Source organism: Sphaeramia orbicularis, chromosome 9 (genome assembly GCF_902148855.1).
Source record: "Sphaeramia orbicularis chromosome 9, fSphaOr1.1, whole genome shotgun sequence".
In the NCBI taxonomy this organism is placed as follows: Eukaryota; Metazoa; Chordata; class Actinopteri; order Kurtiformes; family Apogonidae; genus Sphaeramia; species Sphaeramia orbicularis.
The window spans coordinates 22086320-22111148 of NC_043965.1; the positions used below are offsets into that span (position 1 = coordinate 22086320).

The 24829-nt window shown below is 35.2% G+C and overlaps 1 protein-coding gene across 1 annotated transcript in view; it reads right to left on the bottom strand.

The window, feature by feature from the left end:
• The window catches only part of grid2 (glutamate receptor, ionotropic, delta 2), a 905841-nt gene that overhangs the window by 126669 nt on the left and 754343 nt on the right, over positions 1-24829 (bottom strand). Inside the window, exon 9 of the mRNA XM_030143377.1 lies at positions 15431-15532. Coding sequence (XP_029999237.1) covers positions 15431-15532 — 102 coding nt within the window. The remainder of the gene's footprint in view (positions 1-15430; positions 15533-24829) is intronic.

Consider the following 24829-nt stretch of genomic DNA (forward strand, 5'->3'; position numbering starts at 1 on the left):
ACTGTTACATCATGCTGTTTCCAATTAAGGCAATTATTTAATGTATAATGGCAAAAATGTTTACTTACTGGGTCTCAGGAGGTTATACAGTCTGAATGTGCACTAAACTTGCATTGATATAGTGGTGAAATATACCAACGATTATTACTTACACATTTACAACCCAACAGGGGAAATCAAAGAAATGCACCAAAACTAATTCATAGATATGCTATTATCTAACCACCTGTTTAAAAGACAAAATAAAGATTTTGACACATCTTAAAATTTTTTCTGGGCTCCAAAAGCCCGCCCCCCACCTGTAATTTTACTTACATCTAAAACAATCTTTAATAATTTAATTAGGGTATGACCTATTTAACATTTTCAGGTGAATTAAATTGCACAAAATCAATAACCACACCATGCAATTCAGCAGATTTTTTATTGTGTTATTTTTCAATGCACTCGGGATGGCTGGACCTGTTGCTTATCGATATTACCATGCAACCAAAAGGGCAGGCTCCCGTTGAGGTTAAATGACATCCAACAATGTTGACATTTTAGACAATTAAGTGAACGTCTAGCAACAAATGATGTATTTTAACAAGAGGAGCCAAATGGAAAACAGGAGAATAATACAAAATTGATGTTTACTTTTATGTACTGTGCTCGGATTGAGCGTTTCATTGAGGAGTTTTCTCTCGGCCTGTTGTCCACCACACCACCGCTCCCATCCCTCTGCCTCCTTTTCACCCCCTCCCTTTTTTAATAAATCCCTATTGATGAGTGAAATGTTTTAGGCCAATATGTCATGCAGATTTATGAGGGTCTGTGTGTGTTATTGACTGGATACTGGCTGCACATTAAACACACATACACACACACACACACAGGCTAGGCTGTGCATCAACTATAGCGGTTTCTAATCCTTGCTAGCTGCTGCCGTTCAATAAGCTATTAGGCAGTGAGTGGACATGCATGCCAAGTCCCTCTCTATCCAAAAGGATCCATCAATCAAAGCAGGAACACCCACTAATACTCACACACTTACGTAGCCCTGAATACATACTTAATACATTACAAGTACCACTGATTGGATCCCTGTGGAGAGGAAAACATGGTTGTACAGTCCAAAAATAACATTACGACACCTGTCCACAAGCACTGTTAAGGAGAATGTGGGGCATGAATGGGAGGGAGATCATGTGTTCCAGCAGCAGTGGCTGGTCCACAGGAGACACTAGAGCACAGGGGTCAAACATGCAGCCCGGGGGCCAAATCCGGCCCACCAAAGGGTCCAGTCCGGCCCTTGGGATGAATTTGTGAAATGCAAAAATTACACTAAGATATTAACAATCCTTTTAGTTCAGGTTCCACATTCAGACCAATTCAATCTCAAGTGGGTAAAATCGGTAAAATACTATCATAATAATATATAAATAAAATGACAACTCCCAATTTTTCTCTTTGTAAATGTAAATATTTTCATGTATTTACACTAAAACAAAGTATACAGGGTGGGGAAGCAAAATTTACAATATTTTGAGGCAGGGATTGAAAGACAGTGTATGACCAATTAGTTTATTGAAAGTCATGAGAATTTATTTGCCACAAGAAAATTGACATAATAGAAAATGTTTTTATTCTATGTGTCCTCCTTCTTTCTCAATAACTGCCTTCACACGCTTCCTGAAACTTGCGCAAGTGTTCCTCAAATATTCCGGTGAAAACTTCTCCCATTCCTCTTTAATAGTATCTTCCAGACTTTCTCGTAATAGTTTTGCTCATAGTCATTCTCTTCTTTCCATTATAAACAGTCTTTATGGACACTCCAACTATTTTTGAAATCTCCTTTGGTGTGACGAGTGCATTCAGCAAATCACACACTCTTTGACGTTTGCTTTCCTGATTACTCATATGGGCAAAAGTTTCTGAAAAGGTATGGATAATAGTGTTAGGTATGATTATGACATCAATATATGTTTGGTTTCAAAACAACTGACGTAGTGCCTGCTGAGAAAAAACAACTAAATGTTCATTGTAAATTTTGCTTCCCCACCCTGTAATTTCACAAAAAAAAAAATTGAATAACCAGAACAAATATGAACAACCTGAAATGTCTTAAGAGAAGTAAGTACAATTTTAACAAGATTCTGCCTGTTATTAAATGTTCTGTGTATTTGTAGATCCACTGTGACCTATAAGTTATAATGTACATGTGTAAATGATAAACTGAGGTAGAATATTATTAAAATTACACTTATTTTTTCAGTTTGTTCATGTTATTCACATTATTTGAAAGGATACTTTGTAGATGTAAACCTTTTCATAATGTCAATTCACTTTTTTCGCTCTTAAACATAGAGAAAAGTTTGGAGTTGACATTATTTATATATTATTATGTTATTATTTTACTGGTTCGGCCCACTGCAGATCTAATTTAGCTGAATGTGGCCCCTGAACTAAAAGGAGTTTGACACCCCTGCACTAGAGCAATGAAGAGAACAAGAGCGATTTAAATATAATATTAAATATGTTAACCCAGTACTGGAGCCTCATTAATGGCCATCTCACAAAAATCCAGTACCGGGAAGTACCACATAAATGAACCAGTTCAAAACAACTTCAACTAGAAAAGCACTCAGAGAGCGCAGACCTCCGCCAAGGCAGATCAGACCTCCCCAAACATCACCAAAATTGAATCATTAGTTCCTTGTGCCAGTATCAATATTTCCAGAAAATTTCCTGAAAATCTGTCCATAACTTTTGGAGTTATCTTGCTAACAGACGAACAGACAGACAAACCTCGATGAAAACATAACTTCCGCCATTACACTTGGTGGAGGTAATAAATTATAATATTATCTACAGGAGAATTCCAGTATATTACAATAACTTCTACATTTTATTTCACAAACATTTCTGCAGAAATTAAAATGTTTAATATTATATCTAAATAGCTCTTCTTCTTTGAGTAACTTTAAGTGGAGGTGGTACCCTGGTGTACACTGCAAAAAGCAAAATATTACCAAGTGTATTTTTCTCATTTCTAGTCAAAATATCTCATCACTTTTAAAATAAGGCATAATCACCTAAAGAGTAATGTTTCAGTGAGATATAAGAACTTATTTTTTGACAGTAGATCTTGAAAATATTATTTCAAGAAATCTTACCAAGATAATTTTCACTTGTTCCATTGGCAGATTTTTTTTTACTTGAATTAAGAAAAAAAAATAAATAAATAAATTAAATTAAATTAAGCAAAAAAAAAAAAAAAATGCCAGTGGAACAAATGAAAATTGAAGATCTATTGTCTAAAAATAAGTTCTTATATTTCACTGAAAAGTTACTCTTTAGGTGATTGTCTTATTTTAAGTGTGATGAGATATTCTGACTAGAAATGAGAAAAATAAACTTGACAAGATTTGGATTTTTTTCAGTGTTATCATAACAATATTTCTGTGCTTAATATCATTACTTACTGAAATGGTTTTGAACTGTTTTAACCCATAAAGACCCAAACAGCCACTGGCAAACAAAATCATCTACTGATCTAAAATGTTTAATACCTGTTGATCCACTAATTCTATCAATGCAATTACATAATTGGTGTAAAATACAGTTTGTCATCTTTTCATGATCATCAGATATGACCCATTTGGGCGTTCAGAGTCTCCTTAGTTACCATGGAAACACCATCATCTTCTACAACACTGATTCACCAGTGAAACCCATGGAGTTGGATCAATGACAGTGGCTAGACACACTGGGTTTGTGTTCAATTAAGGATATATTTTGCTGAAAGAGTCACTTTTTCTTCAGTTTCATCTGTTTTTGATATAATAATGCTCCACTTTAATCTGAGCTTTAATGAACATCTATATGATTAGTAAATTAAATATAGGAAATTACATAATTTTCACTGAAAAAACACAAAATAAAGAAGATAATCTTACAATAAATCACAGAAGAAATATGGACAAAAATCCATCTGGGAACTGCCACAGAAGTAGCCCTGGGTCTTTCTGGGTTAAACTCATTTGTGGGTGAAAATGTTTACTTCCTGGTCATGGGGCACTGGTAACCCACCTCAGGACACCATTGCATCCCACAGCCACTGCATAACTTGTACTTATGTGATTGGATGATATTGCAGTAATTGAGTGATTACATAAATGAAGCTTTTTTTTTTTTTTCTCACCAAACAAAACTAAAAGGTAGTGCATAAAAATGAAGGCTGATGACTTGACATCACAAACATCAGTTGACTGAAACATGTACAGGGTGGGGAAGCAAAATTTACAATATTTTGAGGCAGGGATTGAAAGACAGTGTATGACCAATTAATTTATTGAAAGTCATGAGAATTTATTTGCCACAAGAAAATTGACATAATAGAAAATGTTTTTATTCTATGTGTCCTCCTTTTGCAATAACTGCCTTCACACGCTTCCTGAAACTTGCGCAAGTGTTCCACAAATATTCAGGTGACAACTTCTCCCATTCTTCTTTAATAGTATCTTCCAGACTTTCTCGTAATAGTTTTGCTCATAGTCATTCTCTTCTTTCCATTATAAACAGTCTTTATGGACACTCCAACTATTTTTGAAATCTCCTTTGGTGTGACGAGTGCATTCAGCAAATCACACACTCTTTGACGTTTGCTTTCCTGATTACTCATATGGGCAAAAGTTTCTGAAAAGGTATGGATAATAGTGTTAGGTATGATTATGACATCAATATATGTTTGGTTTCAAAACAATTGACGTAGTGCCTGCTGAGAAAAAACAACTAAATGTTCATTGTAAATTTTGCTTCCCCACCCTGTAATATTTTTCTCTGTACAAATTCACTGCTCCCAGTCTTGTTTGGAACCAGCCACCACTATGTTACATTTTTTATTCTTAACATAGAGAAATAACAAAACATATGTACCACAGAATATTTATGTCCTTCTTTAGGAAAACACAGTTTTGTCAATGGCAAATGAAGTGCAGTACACAACTGGGAAAAATGTTATTCCAGCCATATTGAAATTATCCACCCTCCATTCTGTCCCATTTGTCTTTTTCCTTTATGTTTTCCCAATAATAATTCCCACTCATTGCACACTGATTGCTTTCTGTTTGCTGTCAGTGTACAAGGGGTCTGTGATATACAGTGAACTCACTGCCATACTGCACACACACATGCACACAATCCACACAAGTTTGCAAGTATAATTGCTTAACACAAGCAACAGAAAATCAATATCATACAAGAAACTATATGTGCAACCCTGTATTAGAGTGTATCTGTGTAGTGGGAGGATTGGAAAGTATTGGAATCATGATATTTAATGAAATTATTCAGTTTGGTTGCGGTGTATTTTAGGAAAAAGTATGTATGAAAAATATCCGAAGAACACATTTTTTCTTCATTAGGATGATGCATTTCAACCTGATGGTTAAATCTATATGTTAGTGTTACGTTACTCTTCTTTGTGTTGTTTTTTAAGATCATAAAATGTTGGACTGCATGGGAAAACATAGAGCAGGAGAAAGATGCAAAGATGTCCTCAACTGACTCAGGTAAAATTGTCCAGTCCAGAGTTCAAACTAAACATGGTGAAGCAGCTTTTAGCTGTTCGGCTGCACACAACTGGAACAAACTACCAACTGAACTGAAATCAGCCCCAAATTTGAACATTTTCAAACCCAGGTTAAAACCCTTCCACTTTTCATGTGCTTATGAGTAAACTCTTTTCAGTCTTGTCTTTTAAATGCACTTATTTTTTATTTTTTTTATTTTAATGTCTTGCTTTACTCTATTTTAATTTTAATGTTAATTTTAATGTATGATTTTAATGTAATTAACCCTTAGGGGTTCACGGTCACAGCCCCGTGACTGAATCAAATGACATTTGGGATAAGAAAACCAGGGAAAACGCCTATGTAAAGATACGCTTTTGTGTCAAATATTTCAGTATAGTTTTAATTTATTACAGTTTTGATTTTACATACCTAGTATTTGGAACCAATATTCACTTTTAAAGTCTTTGAAAAGGTTTGTTAAGCATCTTTGTGTTTTTATGCAATAAATTATATCAGTTTTTCAAATCGGATTTTATTTTTTTTGTGTTCTTTTGGCCTTGATATAGTAGATTAAAGGGAAAAAATAATAGGCAGATGAGACAGATGAAGTTGAGCTGAAAAAAAAAGATAACAAACATGGGTATAGTAAACATCTCTTTATATAGTATATAAAGGCAAAATCAAAAGACCCCTAAGGGTTAATGTCTTTCTTTAATTCTGTGAATGCATTTTAAAATCACGTTTTATCTGATGATTTTAATGTCTTTTTTTTAATTTTAATGTAATTTCAATGTCTTGCTTTTGCCGTGATTTTTTTTTTTTTTTTTTATGCCTTTGTAAAGTACTTTGAGTTACCCTGGGTAATATTAGTGTTATACAAATAAACGTGTCTTGCCTCAATCTACAAGATCCAGTTTAAAGAGTTGTTCTCGGTGTAAGTTTTGACTTTTGAGAAGCAACAACTCATGTAATCGTGTAAACACTTCCCATGGCAGTTGGTGTGGCTTTGAACTGCCAGGATCAATCAATATGCACTCAATTGTATCCAGACTAAAATGTTGTAATGAAAAATTAGCTTGCAAAATGCAGTCTGGCTTTGCATCACTCCTTTCCCCCTCTCAGTTTTGATTTGACTACTCTTTTTCTTCTTCCACTCACCAGCTGTGATATATGTGGGCCATTTGGAATCTCTCAACAATACGACATCTCCCACTTTCCCTAAACATATGTCTAGGGCACATCCACCCTCTATCCATCCATCAAGTCATCCTCTCTTTCATTTTACACAACAATATTTAGGAATAATCGTCCTTTTAATATTACCCGACAGTGTTCGATCTCCCCTTTGCTTTCATCTCTCATTCCCATCATTTCCCTTCCTCCTTCTCCTTTACGCTAATTCCTTTGCGACCCATTTCATCCCTCAATTTCTGTTGACTGGAAGCTACTACTTCTCTGTTTTTGACACTGTGTCTAGAACAAGGAAAAGCAATTTCCCGCAAATACCATACTATAGAGTTCTCTGTGGGAAAGCTGGGAATGACGACGTGATGATTTGCAGAACAGTAAGCATTTTCAAAAGACTCCATGGATTTGTCTGTGAAAATTGGTGTAAAGTGTATTTGAAAAGCCTTCATAGACCTTGCAGAATGTTATATTTCATCAAAAATAAAGTTCCCCTTACTCACTGTCTCTGGTCTTGCGTTAAAATACAAAAATATTGGAATGACATATTATTTGAAATACAAAAAGTTCTCAAAATGGAGCTTGAACTCGACTCGGTTTCTCTACTTCTGGGCCTTCCTAGTGTCTGTGTACCTGATGTATATCACCAAAAACTGTATAATGTTATGGATTTTTGTGCTAGGAAAAATATTCTACAGCACTGGATTTCAGATAAAACCCCCTCAGTTGCGGGGTGGCAAAGGATACTAATGGAATTCATACCTCTGGATTTTCTGACCTGTCTCATGCACCACAAGATCAATGCCTTTCAAAGAATATAGAAACCATTCTTTGACTATATTAATTAGAATGTATCTGCTATAATGACAAGAGCATTTGTATAAAAATTATTTTCTTTTTTTTTCTACCCAGCTTCCATTGTATTGAATACTGTACTCTATCTTTCATATGTATAGCCTAGAACAGGGGTGTCAAACATGCGGCCCGGGGACCAAAATCGGCCCGCCAAAGGTTCCAGTCCGGCCCGCGGGATGAATTTGCAAAGCGCAAAAATTACACTTAAGATATTAACAATCAAGGATGTCGAACTCATTTTAGTTCACGTTCCACATACAGAACAATGTGATCTCAACTAAAATAACAGCATAATTACCTGTAAATAATGACTCCAAATTTTCTTAGTTTAATGTGAAAAACATCACACCTATAAATAATGACAACTCCAAAGTTTTCTCTTTGCTTTAGTGCAAAAAGTTACTTTAAATTATGAAAATATTAACATTTACAAACTATCCTTTAACAATAAAATGTGAAAAACCTGAAATTTTGAAAGTGAGATTTTAATATTATTTTTCCTCTTATTAAAGATTGTGTGCCTTCGTAGATCCAATCCGTAATATGCATGTATAAGTAGCAAGCTGAGGTCTAATATTGTTAAAATTGCACTTATTTTTCTCAAGAAATGTCAGTTTTTTCAGGTTATTCATATCATTTGTAAATGTACATATTTTCATAATTTAATTTCATTTGCACTAAAACAAACAGAAAAATTTGGAGTCGCCATTATTTACAGGTTATTATGCTATTGTTTACTGGTCTGGCCCGATTGGGATCAATTTGGGCTTAATGTGGCCCCTGAACTAAAGTGAGTTTGACACCCCTGGCCAAGAAGGTATGTGTATGTGCATATGTATATGTGTGTGTACATTTATATGTGTGTATATGCATATATATAATTTTACTTATTTTCTGACCACTCCCAGCCTGTGTTTTGTGTTCTGTTTTATTATTTTGTTTTATGTGTGTGCATTTAAAAAAGAAAAAAATCCAATAAACACATTTATATATATAAAAAAATTAATAATAAATAATAATAATAATAATAATAATAATAATAATAATAATAATAATAATAATAATAATAATAAAGTTCCCCTCAGTGTCTGGTTGATAAAGATGCAGAACATGGACTTTTAAACCATCAACAGAGTACAGAATGGCAATCAAATTATGTCATTTTTGACTAATGAAGTAGAGCAGATGGAGCCCATCAAGATTTCATAACAATCCAGCGAGTCGAAATTATGCAATTACCATGATGATTTTCCCAAAAAAAAAAAAAAAAAAAAAAAAGTGCAGCTTAGAATAAATCAGATGGTCTGGTAAACCTACACTTTACTATAAAACTACACTTCTATCAGATATATATTACTTTCACTGGCTGGGCTTGAAAGTGAACGTGCTGAAGTGGAAGTCGAAGCGTAGCTCATCCATCAATAATCATTATGCACAGTGAAATATTAGCATTACTGGGTTTAAGCTGGTCCTCATGGTGGACAAATCTTCTGCTCTCCATTAATATTAATATCCAGACCAGCATTCAACGACAAAATTGACAAACCAAATGTGAGCAACAGAGCGGCAGATTATGTAGTTATTTATTTATTAATGTATTTTACGTGTGTGCGTGTTTAGCTCTATAAAAATCACTGAAAAAAAAATGACAGTGATTTGCCAAACTAACTTTTAAAGCGTGTGAGGATACCATTGAAAATGTCATCTAGGCTCGTGTTGTTCATGCACATTGAGCACATAATGTTAAATTTAGAACAGCACATTAAGAACAAGCGAAGGATGAACAGATCAGCAGACAGTTAATAGGACTTTAACAGACTGTTGGTGAAGGTTTCTCTCTGGCCAGTAAAACATCATTAAATCTGTTTCATCCTCAAAAACAACGAGTTGGCCGAGTTACAAAAATGTTAAGTGTTGTTGTTTTTACAGGGTCCACAAAGCGTTGTGCTTTAATGTAAATGTAACGGCAATAGAATAACTAAGATTAACAGTGTGATAGTTGAGATTAACGTTGCTTTGGTACAATAAACAGCTTTTTCAGGACTAAATGTTCCACCGTCAGTTATGGAGGATTAAAACAAACCAATCTTATGTGTAAAATGGACAATTTTCTGGATTTATATGGATATGTAAACATTTTAACATTTGCAAAAACACATTTACTGCACAAGTTGGAGACATTAGTATCAAAAAAAAGACGTGCATTTAACCCTTTCATGCACAAATTATGAGAGCCCTAATCAAAATTTTTTCCTGTGTGTTTTTATTCCTCTTAAGGCATGAAAAAAACAATGCGATTGAAAATTTTCTTCTGAAAAATAAATAAAAAATAAATAAATAAATAAAAATTATTTAATTAAAAAAAAAAAAAACATACAAAAAATAATAATACAATAAATAAATACATAAATAAAATCTTATGAACCTATTTTTCATGAAGTTGCAAAAATGTCCCCTCAGCTGGACACCACACATTTAATTTTTGACGCACACAAACACGTATTTACTGATAAATTGTGTGAAAACTATGGAGAGGGTTTGTGATTCTGAGGGTTTATGCTCAGGAGAGATCTACATAATGTTACCCATTCATGTTAGAAAAGATATGTAGTGTCTTAAAACTTTAATAAAGATATGTGTAAAAAACAAAAACAAAAAAAAAACAATGAAAAGAACAACAAAACCCATGAATATATAAGAGAACAGCTATAGAACAGCTGTCCACTGGGGTGACCACTGTGCATGAAAGGGTTAATATGAATTAATGTAAAAGCAGATGCAAAGATTCATCATTACACTGCAAAAATCGAAATCTTACCAAGTGTATTTTTCTCATTTCTACTCAAAATATCTCATCACACTTAAAACTAGACATAATCACCTAAAGAGCAACTTTTCAGTGAGATATAAGAACTTAATTTTAGACAATAGATCTTGAAAATCTTATTTCAAGAAATCTCACCAAGATAATTTTCACTTGTTCCATTGGCAGATTTTTTTTTTTGTTTGTATTAAGCAAAAAAAATCTTGAATTAAGCAAAAAAAAAAAAAAAAAAAATCAGCCAATGGAGCAGGTGAATCAGACAAATGATCAGACACAACTCAAAAAGTTCTGAGCGGCTGTTGGCTATCGACGATTGTTTGTTTTAACCGTGAAAGGAGTGTTTTGTTTTATTGTCCACCAGTTCCATTTACCTGTTGCATGAACAGAACATTTTCTCTTAGCTAGGTGTTCACTAGCTGACTTGCTACTTTTTTCAGTGGCAGAGACTGTAAGCCTGGATAAATTGAGTTTACTTTAAAAAAAAATTGAGAAAAGTAGCTGCCCTTAAAAAAATTAAATAATGATTTATGAACTTTTAAAATACATTTAACTTAAAATCTTAGTTAAATGTAAGTTAAATGTACTTAAAAAGTTAATTAATCATTACTTTATTTTTTAAAGGCACTTTTCTCACTTTTTTTAAGTGAACACAACTTATCCAGGCTTACTGTGTGTAACTTTGCTTGCATTATCAAAAGGAGTGAAGTCAAATTATGATGGATAAAATGGATATTGTTTGCCTTTGGGTTTGTGTTTGGGCTCCAGTATGTTACATATAAAAGTGAGTGCGAACCAGTGAAATGTGGGTTTCACTCCTGACAAAAATGAAGAAGGGCAACAGATAAAAACAGCTGTTCAGTCAATTAAACACTATTAAACATATGCACATGAGTATAATTTATAAACTTTTACAGAGTATTGCATTTTAAATTAATTTAAAGAATAAGATGTTACTCTTTAAACACTGTTTTAACACAATTGCATTGATTTGTATTATGTTTAATAAACACCTACTGGTTGCAAACTATCCATTCCCATTTGTGAATCAAATGGCTGCATTACTGCGTCTTGGAGACAGAGAGCCATAACGCCATAATTATAGTGATTTAGCCATTTCTTAGTAACATCCATTTAATAATCAATACGCCTCCTGCAAATCAATAGCATCGGACAGAGCCATTGACCATAATAGTGGTATGATCTCATCAACAATTAACTAATCGATAACTATTCAACAGTCTCCCTGATTAAATGCAACGAATGCATTCTTTCACACCTTAATGTGTATGTGTGTGTGTTCCATGTTGATCTAATGTTATGGGGACATAAACCTGTTTCCATGGTCATACTGTGGGAGATTTTAAATGCACAAAGGTGTGTGTGCCTGGGCATCCATGCACATTCTCTTCTGTTTTTTTCTACATTAGTCTATTGCAGCTTACAGACAGAAAACTGGTCCAAATGTCAGCTTTTCACTCTTACAATTTATAGCGTACAATTGTACTTCCACCTGTTCTCAGCTGCATTTGAATAGAGTTTTTATTCATCAGTTCAGATCAGCACTGTTCCCTTTTAAGCTAAAAGTTTTTATCTGTTTTACCTGCTTGTGTCTTTTATCTGTTTATCTGTTTTATCTATTTATCTGATTTTTGTTTGTTTGTTTGTTTGTTTGTTTTCTCATGCCTTCTGCTGTAATGCTTTTAATGTTTTATGTAAAGCACTTTGAATTGTCTTGTACATGAAATGTGCTATAGAAATAAACTTGTCTTGCCTTGCCTACCTGCCTTCCTCTGATAGTTTATTTAGGTCAAGTGTTCTAACATTATTATCTTGAATGTCTTGTCTGTTTTATTTTTTTTTAACCCTGGGTCTGGAAAGATTACTAAATATCAGAATAATGACCCCGCCCCCTGATGGGGAGGCAAAGGGTATTGTTTTTGGTTAAGTTTGTTTGATTATTAACACTCTAGCAGCAAAACTATTGGTTGAATTAATACCAAATTGGGTTTATAGATTGCCAGTGACCCAAAATACATGTGATTATATTTTAAGAATCGTAGGTCAAAGTTAAAATTTTTTATGAATTTTTTAAAATCTTTTTTTTTTTTTCCATTTACTTATAATGGGCGAAATTTCAAATGTCTGTAACAAAAAAATAACGGTTGAATTCATACCAAATTGGGTTTATGAATTGCCAGTGACCTAGAATAGATGTCATTACACTTTAGGAAAAGTAGGTCAAAGTTAAAATTTTTTATGAATTTTTTAAAAATCTTTTTTTTTTTTTTTTCAATTTACTTATAGTGGGTGAAATTTCAAATGTCTGTAGCAGCAACACTATTGGTTGAATTCATACCAAATTGGGGTTATTGATTGCCAGTGACCCAGAATAGATGTCATTACATTTTGGGAAACGTAGGTCAAAGTTTAAATTTTTTTATGAATTTCTTAAATCTTTTTTTTCCCCATTTACTTACAATAGGCGAAATTTCACATGTCTGTAGCAGCAACATTATTGGTTGAATTCATACCAAATTGGGGTTATACATTGCCAGTGACCCAAAATAGATGTGATTACATTTTGGGAAAAGTTGGTCAAAGTAAAAATTTTTTAGACATTTTAAAAATATTTTTTCCTCTCCCATTTACTTATAATGTGCAAAATTTCAAATGTCTATAAAAACATCAATTCTGTTTCAATTTACTTCAAACTTGGCACATATATAGAAGCAATTGATATGATGACATCAGCTGGATCAATGCTAAAATAAGCTACAATACGTGCGAGAGGCGGGGCTTGTTGTGCCTGGCACCACTTGTTTTTGTTTATTTTATAAAGGGTCAGGTGCTTACATGGTTTGAATATTTAGCTGCATTTCGTCTAATGGCGTAACTTCAGTCAAATGCTTGAAATAGCCTTTCATTCAGTTCATACAATACAAGTTCTGCAAATAGAAACAGGCCAGTATTCCACCTTTACAAATCCTGCTGCTGTTTCAGGTGTGTGGGCCTCCCCGCACAAACCCACACAGTATTCAGTTTAGCATAATCCAATCCAATCCAACTTTATTTGTAAACACTTTAAAACACCCACAATAGACCAAAGTGTTGTACAGAAAAATATATAAAAAAAAAACAAAACAAAACAAAATAACAGAGTAAAATACAAGAATAGATTAAAAGACACAGAACTGTAAAAAAAAAAAATTAAAAAAAGAAAGAAAGAAAGAAAAAAATAAATAAAATACAGAAGAATAGATAAAACCTAAATAAAAGAATAAAATACAAGAATAGATTAAAAACATAAAAAGTTGTACAACAAATAAGAACAATAAACCAATACCAAATAAAATAACTGAATAAAAATAATACAGCATAAGTGTTGGTGTCCAAAATGTTTAGTATGGTGGCCTTCTTCAGTCCTGTTGTTGCCATTTTATAAATATAAAACCTAGATATCAAAGCTCCATCTGTGTCTGTTTTAGCTTTCTGTCTGATTTAGATAAAATTTCAACATATCAACATACTTTTCCTTATTATTATTGCCACCTGTTCGAGAGCTGTCTGTTTTAAACTTGTTGTACATATGTATAATGACAATAAAGGCATTCTATTGTATTGTATTGTATTCTATTCTGTTTGCTATACCATTCTATACTGTACCACATGACGCTCCATCTCTGTGTTTAACAGTTGGGATTCTTTTCCTCCTCACCTGTCTTTTTACACATAACATTGATCGAGTAGTTCTATTTGTATCCCATCTGACCGGAGAACATCCCACCTAAAAGTTAAATCTTTGCTCATTTGCTTTTCATCCTCGGGGAACGATTGCACTCTATATGTGGCGGATGTGCATATTTCTCACGATATGATGACATTTCACATTATGAAAAAATAAAGTAGGTGCTCTAACTGAACTAACAGTGGAAATATGTATTGAAATGATGAATTTTCTGGAAGGTGAAAACTGAATTTGAACGCATTTAGGCGAGGTATATGCAAACTTCCACCCTGAACTGTATATTAGAGCAAAAGAGCCCAAGGCAACTTAGAACAATCTGTTCCAGAGGTCCCTTTAGAAAAGTTAACATTGAGAACACACAGTGGGGATGTACCCTCTAACCATTCTCACATATATAAATATATATATATATAAAAAGAAACACATTGGGGCAGCACCCTAGACATTTTACACTGTTTCAATCTATTTCTGTCTTAAGGCCTTCAGCAGGCATCAGCCATCTAGGGTAACATCCTCACACACACACACACACACACACTTATAGAGGATACTGGGAGTAGCAAAGTCACCTAACACCAGTGACGAGGAAAAGGGGGAGATACTCATAAACACCAAACATATTCTCTTTTTAGGATGATGAAAATCAACGGAAAAAAAAGTACAAAAAGAAAATGGGAGAGCCACAAAGATGTCGAACATTATCTTTCTTTTCTGGTTCTCACTTCAAAGGGGGGGGTGGATATGAAGAATTTACAGCAAGTAAATCTTTAAAGCACTCATGGGATGTACTCAAATCGATGCTGCAGGCGAGACAGACAGAGCTGTATTCACTATCACCGACACTCCAATGGTCTCTATCACATCGCTGTCAAATGTCAAAATAGAGGCTAATGAAATGATAATAGCTGGAGCCAGTAGTAAGCTCACCTGGATGTATGTTTATTGTGTCTGGCCTCCTTTCATTGCTCACTGCTGTCGTCCTTTAAATATTACCATAAATGTTTGTCTGCCATTTCCTTTCACTAGCTCTCAATCTGTCCCTCTCTACATCTCCGCAGAGACTGAGTTGAATGATGGGCAGAAAAGTAGACAAAGGAAAGGGCTTACAATAGAGGGAAAGGCTGCGGCGTGACATGCCAACACTAGTCACAACACACCCGCTTTGATTCTTTTAGGGTACGCAGCAGGAGCATTTTCAAACACAAAAAAAGAGGGAATTTTTCTTTTTTTTTTGGTCTTTTTTTAGGTATGGCCACCTTTACTCACCAGAACAGTGACGACTCGTAGCACCACTCCTCTCATGTTATTTTCCAATTTCCTGTCTGTGAGTGTGCCGTTCAAGCCATGGACTGGGTCCCACGTCGCCAGCTGCAATGTGCACACACACACACACACACACACACACACACACACACACACACACACACAAGACAGATAAAAAAAAGTTAGATATAAAAATACCACTTGCTGAAATCCACATTTACAAAGAAAATAAGAATAACTAGAAAGCACTTGGAGCGCGCAGACCTCCGCCAAGGCAGATCAGCCCCCCCCCAATTTTAATCATTTGTTCCAGGCCAGTAAACACTGCCATACACACATTAAGTCAAAATTAACACTAACACCACAACCCCACTGAACACCTGCACATAAAAATAACACATTTTCAACAACATGCCCAATACCCACAATGCAATGCACAGATAACTAGAAAAGCACTCGGAGAGCGCAGACCTCCGCCAAGGCAGACCAGCCCCCCCCCCAATTTTAATCATTTGTTCCAGGCCAGTAAACACTGCCATACACACATTAAGTCAAAATTAACACTAACACCACAACCCCACTGAACACCTGCACATAAAAATAACACATTTTCAACAACATGCCCAATACCCACAATGCAATGCACAGATAACTAGAAAAGCACTCGGAGAGCGCAGACCTCCGCCAAGGCAGAACCCCCCCCCCCCGATCACCACCAAAATTTAATCATTTGTTCCTCGTGCCAGTTTCCTGAAATTTTCATCCAAATCCGTCCATAACTTTTTGAGTTATCTTGCACACGAACAGACAGACAGACAGACAAACCAACGCCGGCAAAAACATAACCTCCTTGGCGAAGGTAACTATAGCAAAAGCACTCAGAGAGCGCAGACCTCCGCCAAGGCAGCTACACCCCCCCCCATCACCACCAAAATTTAATCATTTTTTCTTTGTGCCAGTATCAACATTTCCTTTTGTGATTGACTTTTGATTGTTTTTTCTTTCTTTTCACCCATTAAACATTCTACAGTGATACATCAGGATATAGTTATAAAAGAATATATCAATAAAAATACAAAAACCAAATGTAAAAAAACAAACAAGAAAAAACAGCAACCAAAAAACCCCCAATAAAAAAAAACAAAAAAAACAAACAAACAAACAAACAAACAAACAAAAAGAATGACCAAAACTCTCAAGTACTGTCAGTTTTGTTATACAGGATATATTGTTACATTATAAATATTTCCAGGTAACAAACACCGAGGCCAGGACAATAAAACATTTCCATTTCCTGAGAATTTCATCAAAATCCACCCCCCTCAATCACTACCAAAATGTAATCATTTGTTCTTTGTGTCAGTATTAATATTTCCTGAAAATATCATCCAAATCCATCCATAACTTTTTGAGTTATGTCGCTAACAGACAAACAGACAGACAGACAAACCCCGATGAAAACATAACCTCCACCGTTACACTTGGCAGAGATAATAATAAAAAAAAAAAAAGTTAATGTACAGCTTCATATGCACAAAACATGGACACACAAGAGGGAAAAAAGCTCAATAAGAAATAAGGGACGTTATCGCAGTTGCTTTATATTCAAACGTTAAAAGACAATTATGGTACATTGGCAGGATCTGATAATCTGCATCCGCTGGGTACCTGAAAATATAAGTTATTTTCTATAAATCAGAGGTCCTGTATGAATCTGACCCAGACGTCGATGTCGATAAAATTGCATCACAAACTTGAATTCTCTTCCTCCAGACTGTATTTTTTTTGAAGTCCCTAACCATTTCATCTGTGTTCTGCTTTCTGCTTTCAATAAAATATTGTTTTTAGCTTCAAAGATCAAACTAGCCTGGTTTCCCTGTAGAGAAGGGAGAGGAAGGGGCGGGAGGAAGAAAAAATGAAGTGATTTAGCTGCCTGCCATCCAAAGACAAACATACACGTACACTCTGATACACAAGAAATTGCACAGTGTGATTTGTGCTTAAAAGAAAAGGCGTACACACCAGAGAGTCAGAGGGCAATCTGCAGAGGGAAGTATGGGATAATCCATTTTTCTAAAGCCTGAAGTTACTGTTGAATGTGCAGTTCTCTGTCAATTCTGATCAATTCTCCTTTGGGACCAATACTTACAGTAAAGTTTAGCTGAACTGGTTTCTTTTCAATACGTTGCTATTTATGTAATGTCTCAAATCTAACTGACAGAACAGAAAAAAAAAAAAAAAAAGTTTTACTTGCTACTCTAGAATTACATAAAGTGATGTAGTTAAGAGCTACTTTTTAACATTTGCACAACAGTCAGACCACACTGTGCCTGAACAATGGGAAACTTAGAGCATAATTATAGCCCTTTGCACATAGCTGTTTACAGTAACATGAGTGTTTTTCCTTATTTTCATAATTACTCATTTCCACTGGTGTGGGTAAGCTTGACTGACATCCTCCTTCACGCTAATGTTGTTTTATAGTTTATAGCAGAGGTGTCTAAAGCATTCACATTCATTACTCAGGTAGAAGTAGGGTTTAAAAAGACTTCAACTCAAGCTTTTTACTCAAGTAGAAGTGTAAAAGCACTGGTTTCAAAACTACTTGAAGTATAAAAGTAAATATAAGGGGAGCTTTTGTCTAAAAATAAATCTAAGGAGCTATTTCGATATTTTCAAATAAGGCATTCTATAATGACTCACAGGAGGAGGAATGAAATAAGGAGACCTCCAACAGGGATAGAACAATATCTTATTAATAGGATTGAAATTAAGTTGACTGACAAAAAATGTGCATTTAACATTTAGAAAATTTTACACCTAGATCAACCAGAGTATACCTCCTATGCACTGTAAAAATCGAAATCTTATCAAGTGTACAGGGTGGGGAAGCAAAATTTACAATGAACATTTAGTTGTTTTTTTCTCAGCAGGCACTACATCAATTGTTTTGAAACCAAACATATATTGATGTCATAATCATACCTAACACTATTATCCATACCTTTTCAGAAACTTTTGCCCATATGAGTAATCAGGAAAGCAAACGTCAAAGAGTGTGTGATTTGCTGAATGCACTCGTCACACCAAAGGAGATTTCAAAAATAGTTGGAGTGTCCATAAAGACTGTTTATAATGTAAAGAAGAGAATGACTATGAGCAAAACTATTACGAGAAAGTCTGGAAGATACTATTAAAGAAGAATGGGAGAAGTTGTCACCCCAATATGTTTATGTTTATGTTTATGTTTACGCATTTGGCAGACGCTTTTTTCCAAAGCGACTTACAGGGGAAAACCAATTAAATCACTCAATCAATCAAATTTTATTTATATAGCGCCAGATCACAAAAAAGTTATCTCTTGACATTTTATATATAGAGTTGGTCAAAACCAGACTCTAAGTCAATTCTACAGAAACCCAACAGAATCCTCCTGGAGCAAACACTTGTGACTGGTGACAGTGGTGAGGAAAAACTTCCCTTTAAGAGGCAGAAACCTGGAGCAGACCCAGACTCCTGGAGGATGGCCGTCTGCCTTGACCAGTTGGGGTTAAAGAGAGAGAGTAGAGAAGGGGAAAAAGAGAGAGCGATAGAGATAGGGACTGGGGGAGAGGGGGAGAAGGGGGGAGTAGGGGGAGACACATGGAGGCGGTTGAGGATAAGTGAGTGGTGATGATGAGGGCAGGGAAGAGGCCGGACCACCGCAGCAGGTCCAGAGATAATCGTGAAAGAATCTGTGGTTGTCCTGGGAAAAACCTTATTAGAATATTTAAAATGGAATGTTTGAAAGTGCTAGGACAGGAGGTGCTCTCGGAAGAGCTGGGTCTTCAGGAGCTTCTTGAAGATAGGCAGGGATGACTCTGTTCTTGTAGCACTTGGTAGAGCGTTCCACCAACGTGGAACGACCCATGAAAAGAGCCTGGATTGTCTTGTACAAGGTCTGGGGACCACCAGACAACGTTCCCCAGACAAGCGGAGTGGTCGTGGGGCGACATAAGCTTTTATTAGTGCACCTAAGTAGACAGGAGCAGACCCACGGAGAATTTTGTAGGCTAGGATTAAAGATCTGAATTTGATGCGGGCAGCTATGGGTAGCCAGTGTAACTCAATGAGTAAGGGGGTGACATGTGCCCTTTTAGGCTGATTGAAGACCAGACGCGCTGCTGCATTCTGGACCATCTGTAGTGGTTTGACAACACAAGCTGGGAGGCCCGTTAGAAGAGCATTGCAGTAGTCAAGACGGGAGATAACCATAGTCTGCACCAGGAGCTGGGTGGCCTGTTCGGTTAGGTATGGCCTGATCTTTCTTAGGTTGAACAGAGTGAAACGGCATGATCGGGTGACAGAGGCAACGTGATCCGTGAAGGTCAACTGATTATCAATCATGACTCCCAAGTTACGTACTACACTGGTAGGAGCCAGAGGTATGGAGTCAATAGTGATGGAGATGTCCAGCTGTATGGTTGGCTTAGCTGGGAAGACCAGCAGTTCAGTTTTGGACAGGTTCAGCTGAAGGTGATGGGCTTTCATCCATGCAGATATGTCAGAGAGACAATCTGAGATCCGCACTGAGACTGTGGAGTCATCAGGTGGGAATGACAGATAGAGCTGGGTATCATCAGCATAGCAATGATATGAGAAGCCGTGTGAGTGGATGATCTGACCGAGTGAGGTGGTGTATATGGCAAAAAGGAGGGGGCCCAACACAGAGCCTTGGGGGACCCCTGTGGTGAGGCGGTGAACTGCTGATGTGTGCCCTAGCCAGGACACACTGAAGGACAATATTTGAGGAACACTTGCGCAAGTTTCAGGAAGCGTGTGAAGGCAGTTATTGAGAAAGAAGGAGGACACATAGAATAAAAACATTTTCTATTATGTCAATTTTCTTGTGGCAAATAAATTCTCATGACTTTCAATAAACTAATTGGTCATACACTGTCTTTCAATCCCTGCCTCAAAATATTGTAAATTTTGCTTCCCCACCCTGTATTTTTCTCATTTCTAGTCCAAATATCTCATCAGACTTAAAATAAGACATAATCACCTAAAGAGTAACTTTTCAGTGAGATAGAAGAACTTATTTTTAGACAATAGATCTTGAAAATCTTATTTCAAGAAATCTTATCAAGATAACTTTCACTTGCTCCATTGACAGATTTTTTACTTTAATTCAAGCAAGTACAGGGTGGGGAAGCAAAATTTACAATATTTTGAGGCAGGGATTGAAAGACAGTGTATGACCAATTAGTTTATTGAAAGTCATGAGAATTTATTTGCCACAAGAAAATTGACATAATAGAAAATGTTTTTATTCTATGTGTCCTCCTTCTTTCTCAATAACTGCCTTCACACACTTCCTGAAACTTGCGCAAGTGTTCCTCAAATATTCGGGTGACAACTTCTCCCATTCTTCTTTAATAGTATCTTCCAGACTTTCTCGTAATAGTTTTGCTCATAGTCATTCTCTTCTTTCCATTATAAACAGTCTTTATGGACACTCCAACTATTTTTGAAATCTCTTTTGGTGTGACGAGTGCATTCAGCAAATCACACACTCTTTGACGTTTGCTTTCCTGATTACTCATATGGGCAAAAGTTTCTGAAAAGGTATGGATAATAGTGTTAGGTATGATTATGACATCAATATATGTTTGGTTTCAAAACAATTGATGTAGTGCCTGCTGAGAAAAAACAACTAAATGTTCATTGTAAATTTTGCTTCCCCACCCTGTACATTAAGACAAATGTACATAACGGAAGAAACTACAGCACAATTACAATTGAAAAAGGATAGTTTTATGCATAGTTCTAAAACCAAACTTGTATTCCAGAGTGGGCTGGCCTGCCCTGTCCACTAGGAGGCTGGGACACTGGTATACCTTCATTTATAAGGCCATACTTGGACTACTGCCTTCCTATATCTGTGGTTTGATTACGAGAAGAAGTGTTGATTCTTACTGTCTGCGATCGAACGAGCATTTATTCCTCTCTGTGCCATTTGCCCGTACAGCGCTGGGAAAAAGGGCATTTGTGTACTCTGCTCCGTCCACATGGAATATGTTGCTAAAAGACTGGAAACTCTCTGAATTGATCTCCCTGAATGCTTTTAAATCCAAACTCAAAGTGCTGGAGAAGTGCTGGAGAAGAACTCAATGACTTGCACGTGTTTTTCATAGGTTGAATTGTCCTGTAAATTATTGTTTGTTGTAACTGTATGGGGTAATTGTATGTTGTAACTATGTGTTGTGTTTCATGCTGTCTCTTGGCCAGGACTCCCTTGAAAAAGAGGTTCTTAATCTCAATGGGATCCTTTTCCTGGTGAAATAAAGGTTAAATAAAAAAAAAAATAAAAAAAAAATAGGTGGACATCTGTATCGCGATATCTGTTGAAACAGCAGAAAATGTAGATAGGAATTTTTTCTTTGGGGGGGTGTCTATATATTTTATGTTTTGTTGTGTTTTTGTTGTTCTTGCTGTTTTTGTTTAGCTTAGTTTGGTGTTTTTTCTTCCCCTCTTTAGCTTTGACTTGTGCAATTCATTTTTTTCATTTTCTACTTGAAAACTAGTTGGTACAGTAACTAACACTGTTAAATGAGCTATGTTGTCAAGGAGTGTTCATGCTTTTATGTGACCAATGTTTGGCCTTGATGATCAATAAAAAATAGTTTTAAAAAAAGTAAATGTAAGGGGAAAAAATGCCTTTAGGACAAAAGCTTAAGCGGCGCCACTGGGGCCTATAGTGCACTACCCCACCTCCCCAAAACACATTTTTCTAAAGGCCATAATGACTATAATGTTATATTAAAATGTTCTTGTTGAAAAATGTGGGATGCACTAGGCTCCCTGTTTCAGCCGCATATATGCCCACTGAAAATGAAGGCATTTTAGTCCAATGCAAATGTATTAAAGAACCATATATGTGCACTACTGAGCATTAACATGTGTTTCATGGAGCGGAGGATATGAAGACTAGTTGAATATAAGTATTGGAATGGTGCAAAAGTCAGGTGTGAAGGATCTCGTACAAACCAATAGGATGTCAGAGTGGTATATGTTTATACTACTCATCCAACCACAATCAAATTTACTCTATACGGATGGCACGATTTATCTGGACAGTTTTGTTTTCTTTTTTATTTGAACGATGACAAGGTGGAATGAAAACAAGCCAAAATGAAATAGGAGTAACAAGGCTATTTTTAAAATGTAAGGAGTAGAAAAAGTATGGATAATTGCATGAAAATGTAAGGATAAGAAGTAAAAAGTCACCTGAAAAATAATTACTCCAGTAAAGAATAGATTTCTACAAAATTTCTACTTAACCCTTTCATGCACGAATTATGAGAACCTTAATCAAAATTTTTTCCTGAGTGTTTTTATTCCTCTTTAGGCATGAAAAAAACAATGCGATTGAAAATTTTCTTCTGAAAAATAAAAAAAAAATAAAAAAAATAATAAAAATAATTGAAAAAAAATTAAAAATACATAAAAAAAATAATGAAAAAAAAAAAATCTTATGAACCTGTTTTTCTATTTTTCATGAAATTGCAAAAATGTCCACTCAGCTGGATACCACAAGTTTAATTTTTGACACACAGAAACATGTATTTACTGATAAATTGTGTGAAAACTATGGGGAGGGCTCGTGATTCTGGGGATTTATGCTCAGGACAGATCTACATAATGTTACCAATTCATGTCAGAAAAGATATGTAGTGTCTTAAAACTTCAATAAAGATATGTGTAAAAAAAAACAAAACAAAACAAAAAAACAACGAAAAGAGCAACAAAATCTATGAACATACAAGAGAACAGCTGTCCACTGGAGTGACCACTATGCCTGAAAGGGTTAAGTAAGGTAACGAAGTATTTGTACTTCGTTACATGACACCTCCGGTTTCTAGTTATACTTTTACAGTGAAATTAAACAAATGGTCACACACATGGTCCTCTATCTGTCTGTTCTGTGTCTCTGATGAAAAAATACAGTTTTAGTACAAAGCACTTGCTCTGTAAATGGTTAAAAGAAAAGAAACAGACTAAAATTGCTCAGACTGACCTACATAACACTGTAAACCACTTTCACAGAAGACATTTTAGTGCAAAGAAAAAAAAAATCATGCGCTATTTAAAATAACTGCATGTTATTCAGGTGTAGTATCAGTTTTGGGCCCTGGATGTGGGCATGAACAGCCTCCTGGTGCATCTAAATGGAACAGAGCCATAGTTAATATTAACAATATCATTTGTGCTTTGCCTATTGTTATGAGCCATAATGTCTGCCATGGAATAGGTCTTCTGCAGCCAGTACTGGCAATGAAAAAACAATGGGATTTTGATGCCTGTTTGTGGCACTATAATTGCAATGTGCCATAAAATGAACATAGCTTCTAAAGGAGTACTGATGAGAGGGGTGTGTTTGTTCACATATTAATGGTCTTTAACCCATAAAGACTCAAAGATCCATCACCGACCAAAAACATCTATTGATCTCCAATCTTTAATACCTGCTGATCCATTAATCCTATCAATACATGTAAATAATTGGGGTAAAATTCAGTTTGTCTTTTCACGGTCATCAGATTTGGACATTTGGACATTCAGAGGCTTCGTAGTGAACGTGGAAACATCGTCATCTTCTACAACATTGATTCACCAGTAAAACCCATGAAGTGGATGGAAATGCTTGGTTTATGTTCAGTTAATGTTATATTTTACTGAAAAAGTAAATTTTCTGCATTTTTTTCTGTTTTTGATACAATAACCCTCAACTTTATTCTGAGCTTTTATGAACATCTTCACGATCTATAAATCAAAAACAGAAAAAAACTGATTTATATTGATTAAATGTAAAATACAGAGGATAAAATAATAATAAGTGGTGATAAATTGATTAAGAAAGGTTAGATGTCGAGAAAATTTCACAAAAGTAGCCCTGGGGCAACCTGCATCATAAGCAAACTTTGGTATGTTAGATTTTGTGTCATTATTTTATGTTTAATTATGTTTGATGTCATTTTTATTTATCTCTCTACTTCATGGAAGGTATGCAAATGACATTCTTTTATTTTGTTTAAAGTACAATTAAGTCAAGGTGAGGTCATTCTATAAGCCTTTTGGGTTTCTGACCTCAACTGCACATTTCTGTACCCTTCTCTCTATCAAGAGAGATATTTACATGTATTTGTCTTATTTTATACTGTATGTGCAAATAAATAAATAAATAAATAAAAAGTTATTATCTTATGCTTTTTATTGTCTGTAAGGTGACCTTGGGTGACTTGAAGGGCGCCACCAAATAAAATGTAATATTGTTATTATTATTATTATTATTATTATTATTATTATTATTATTATTATAAAACTGTGGTCCAACTAACCATAAGCCAAACCTCTGTGGAA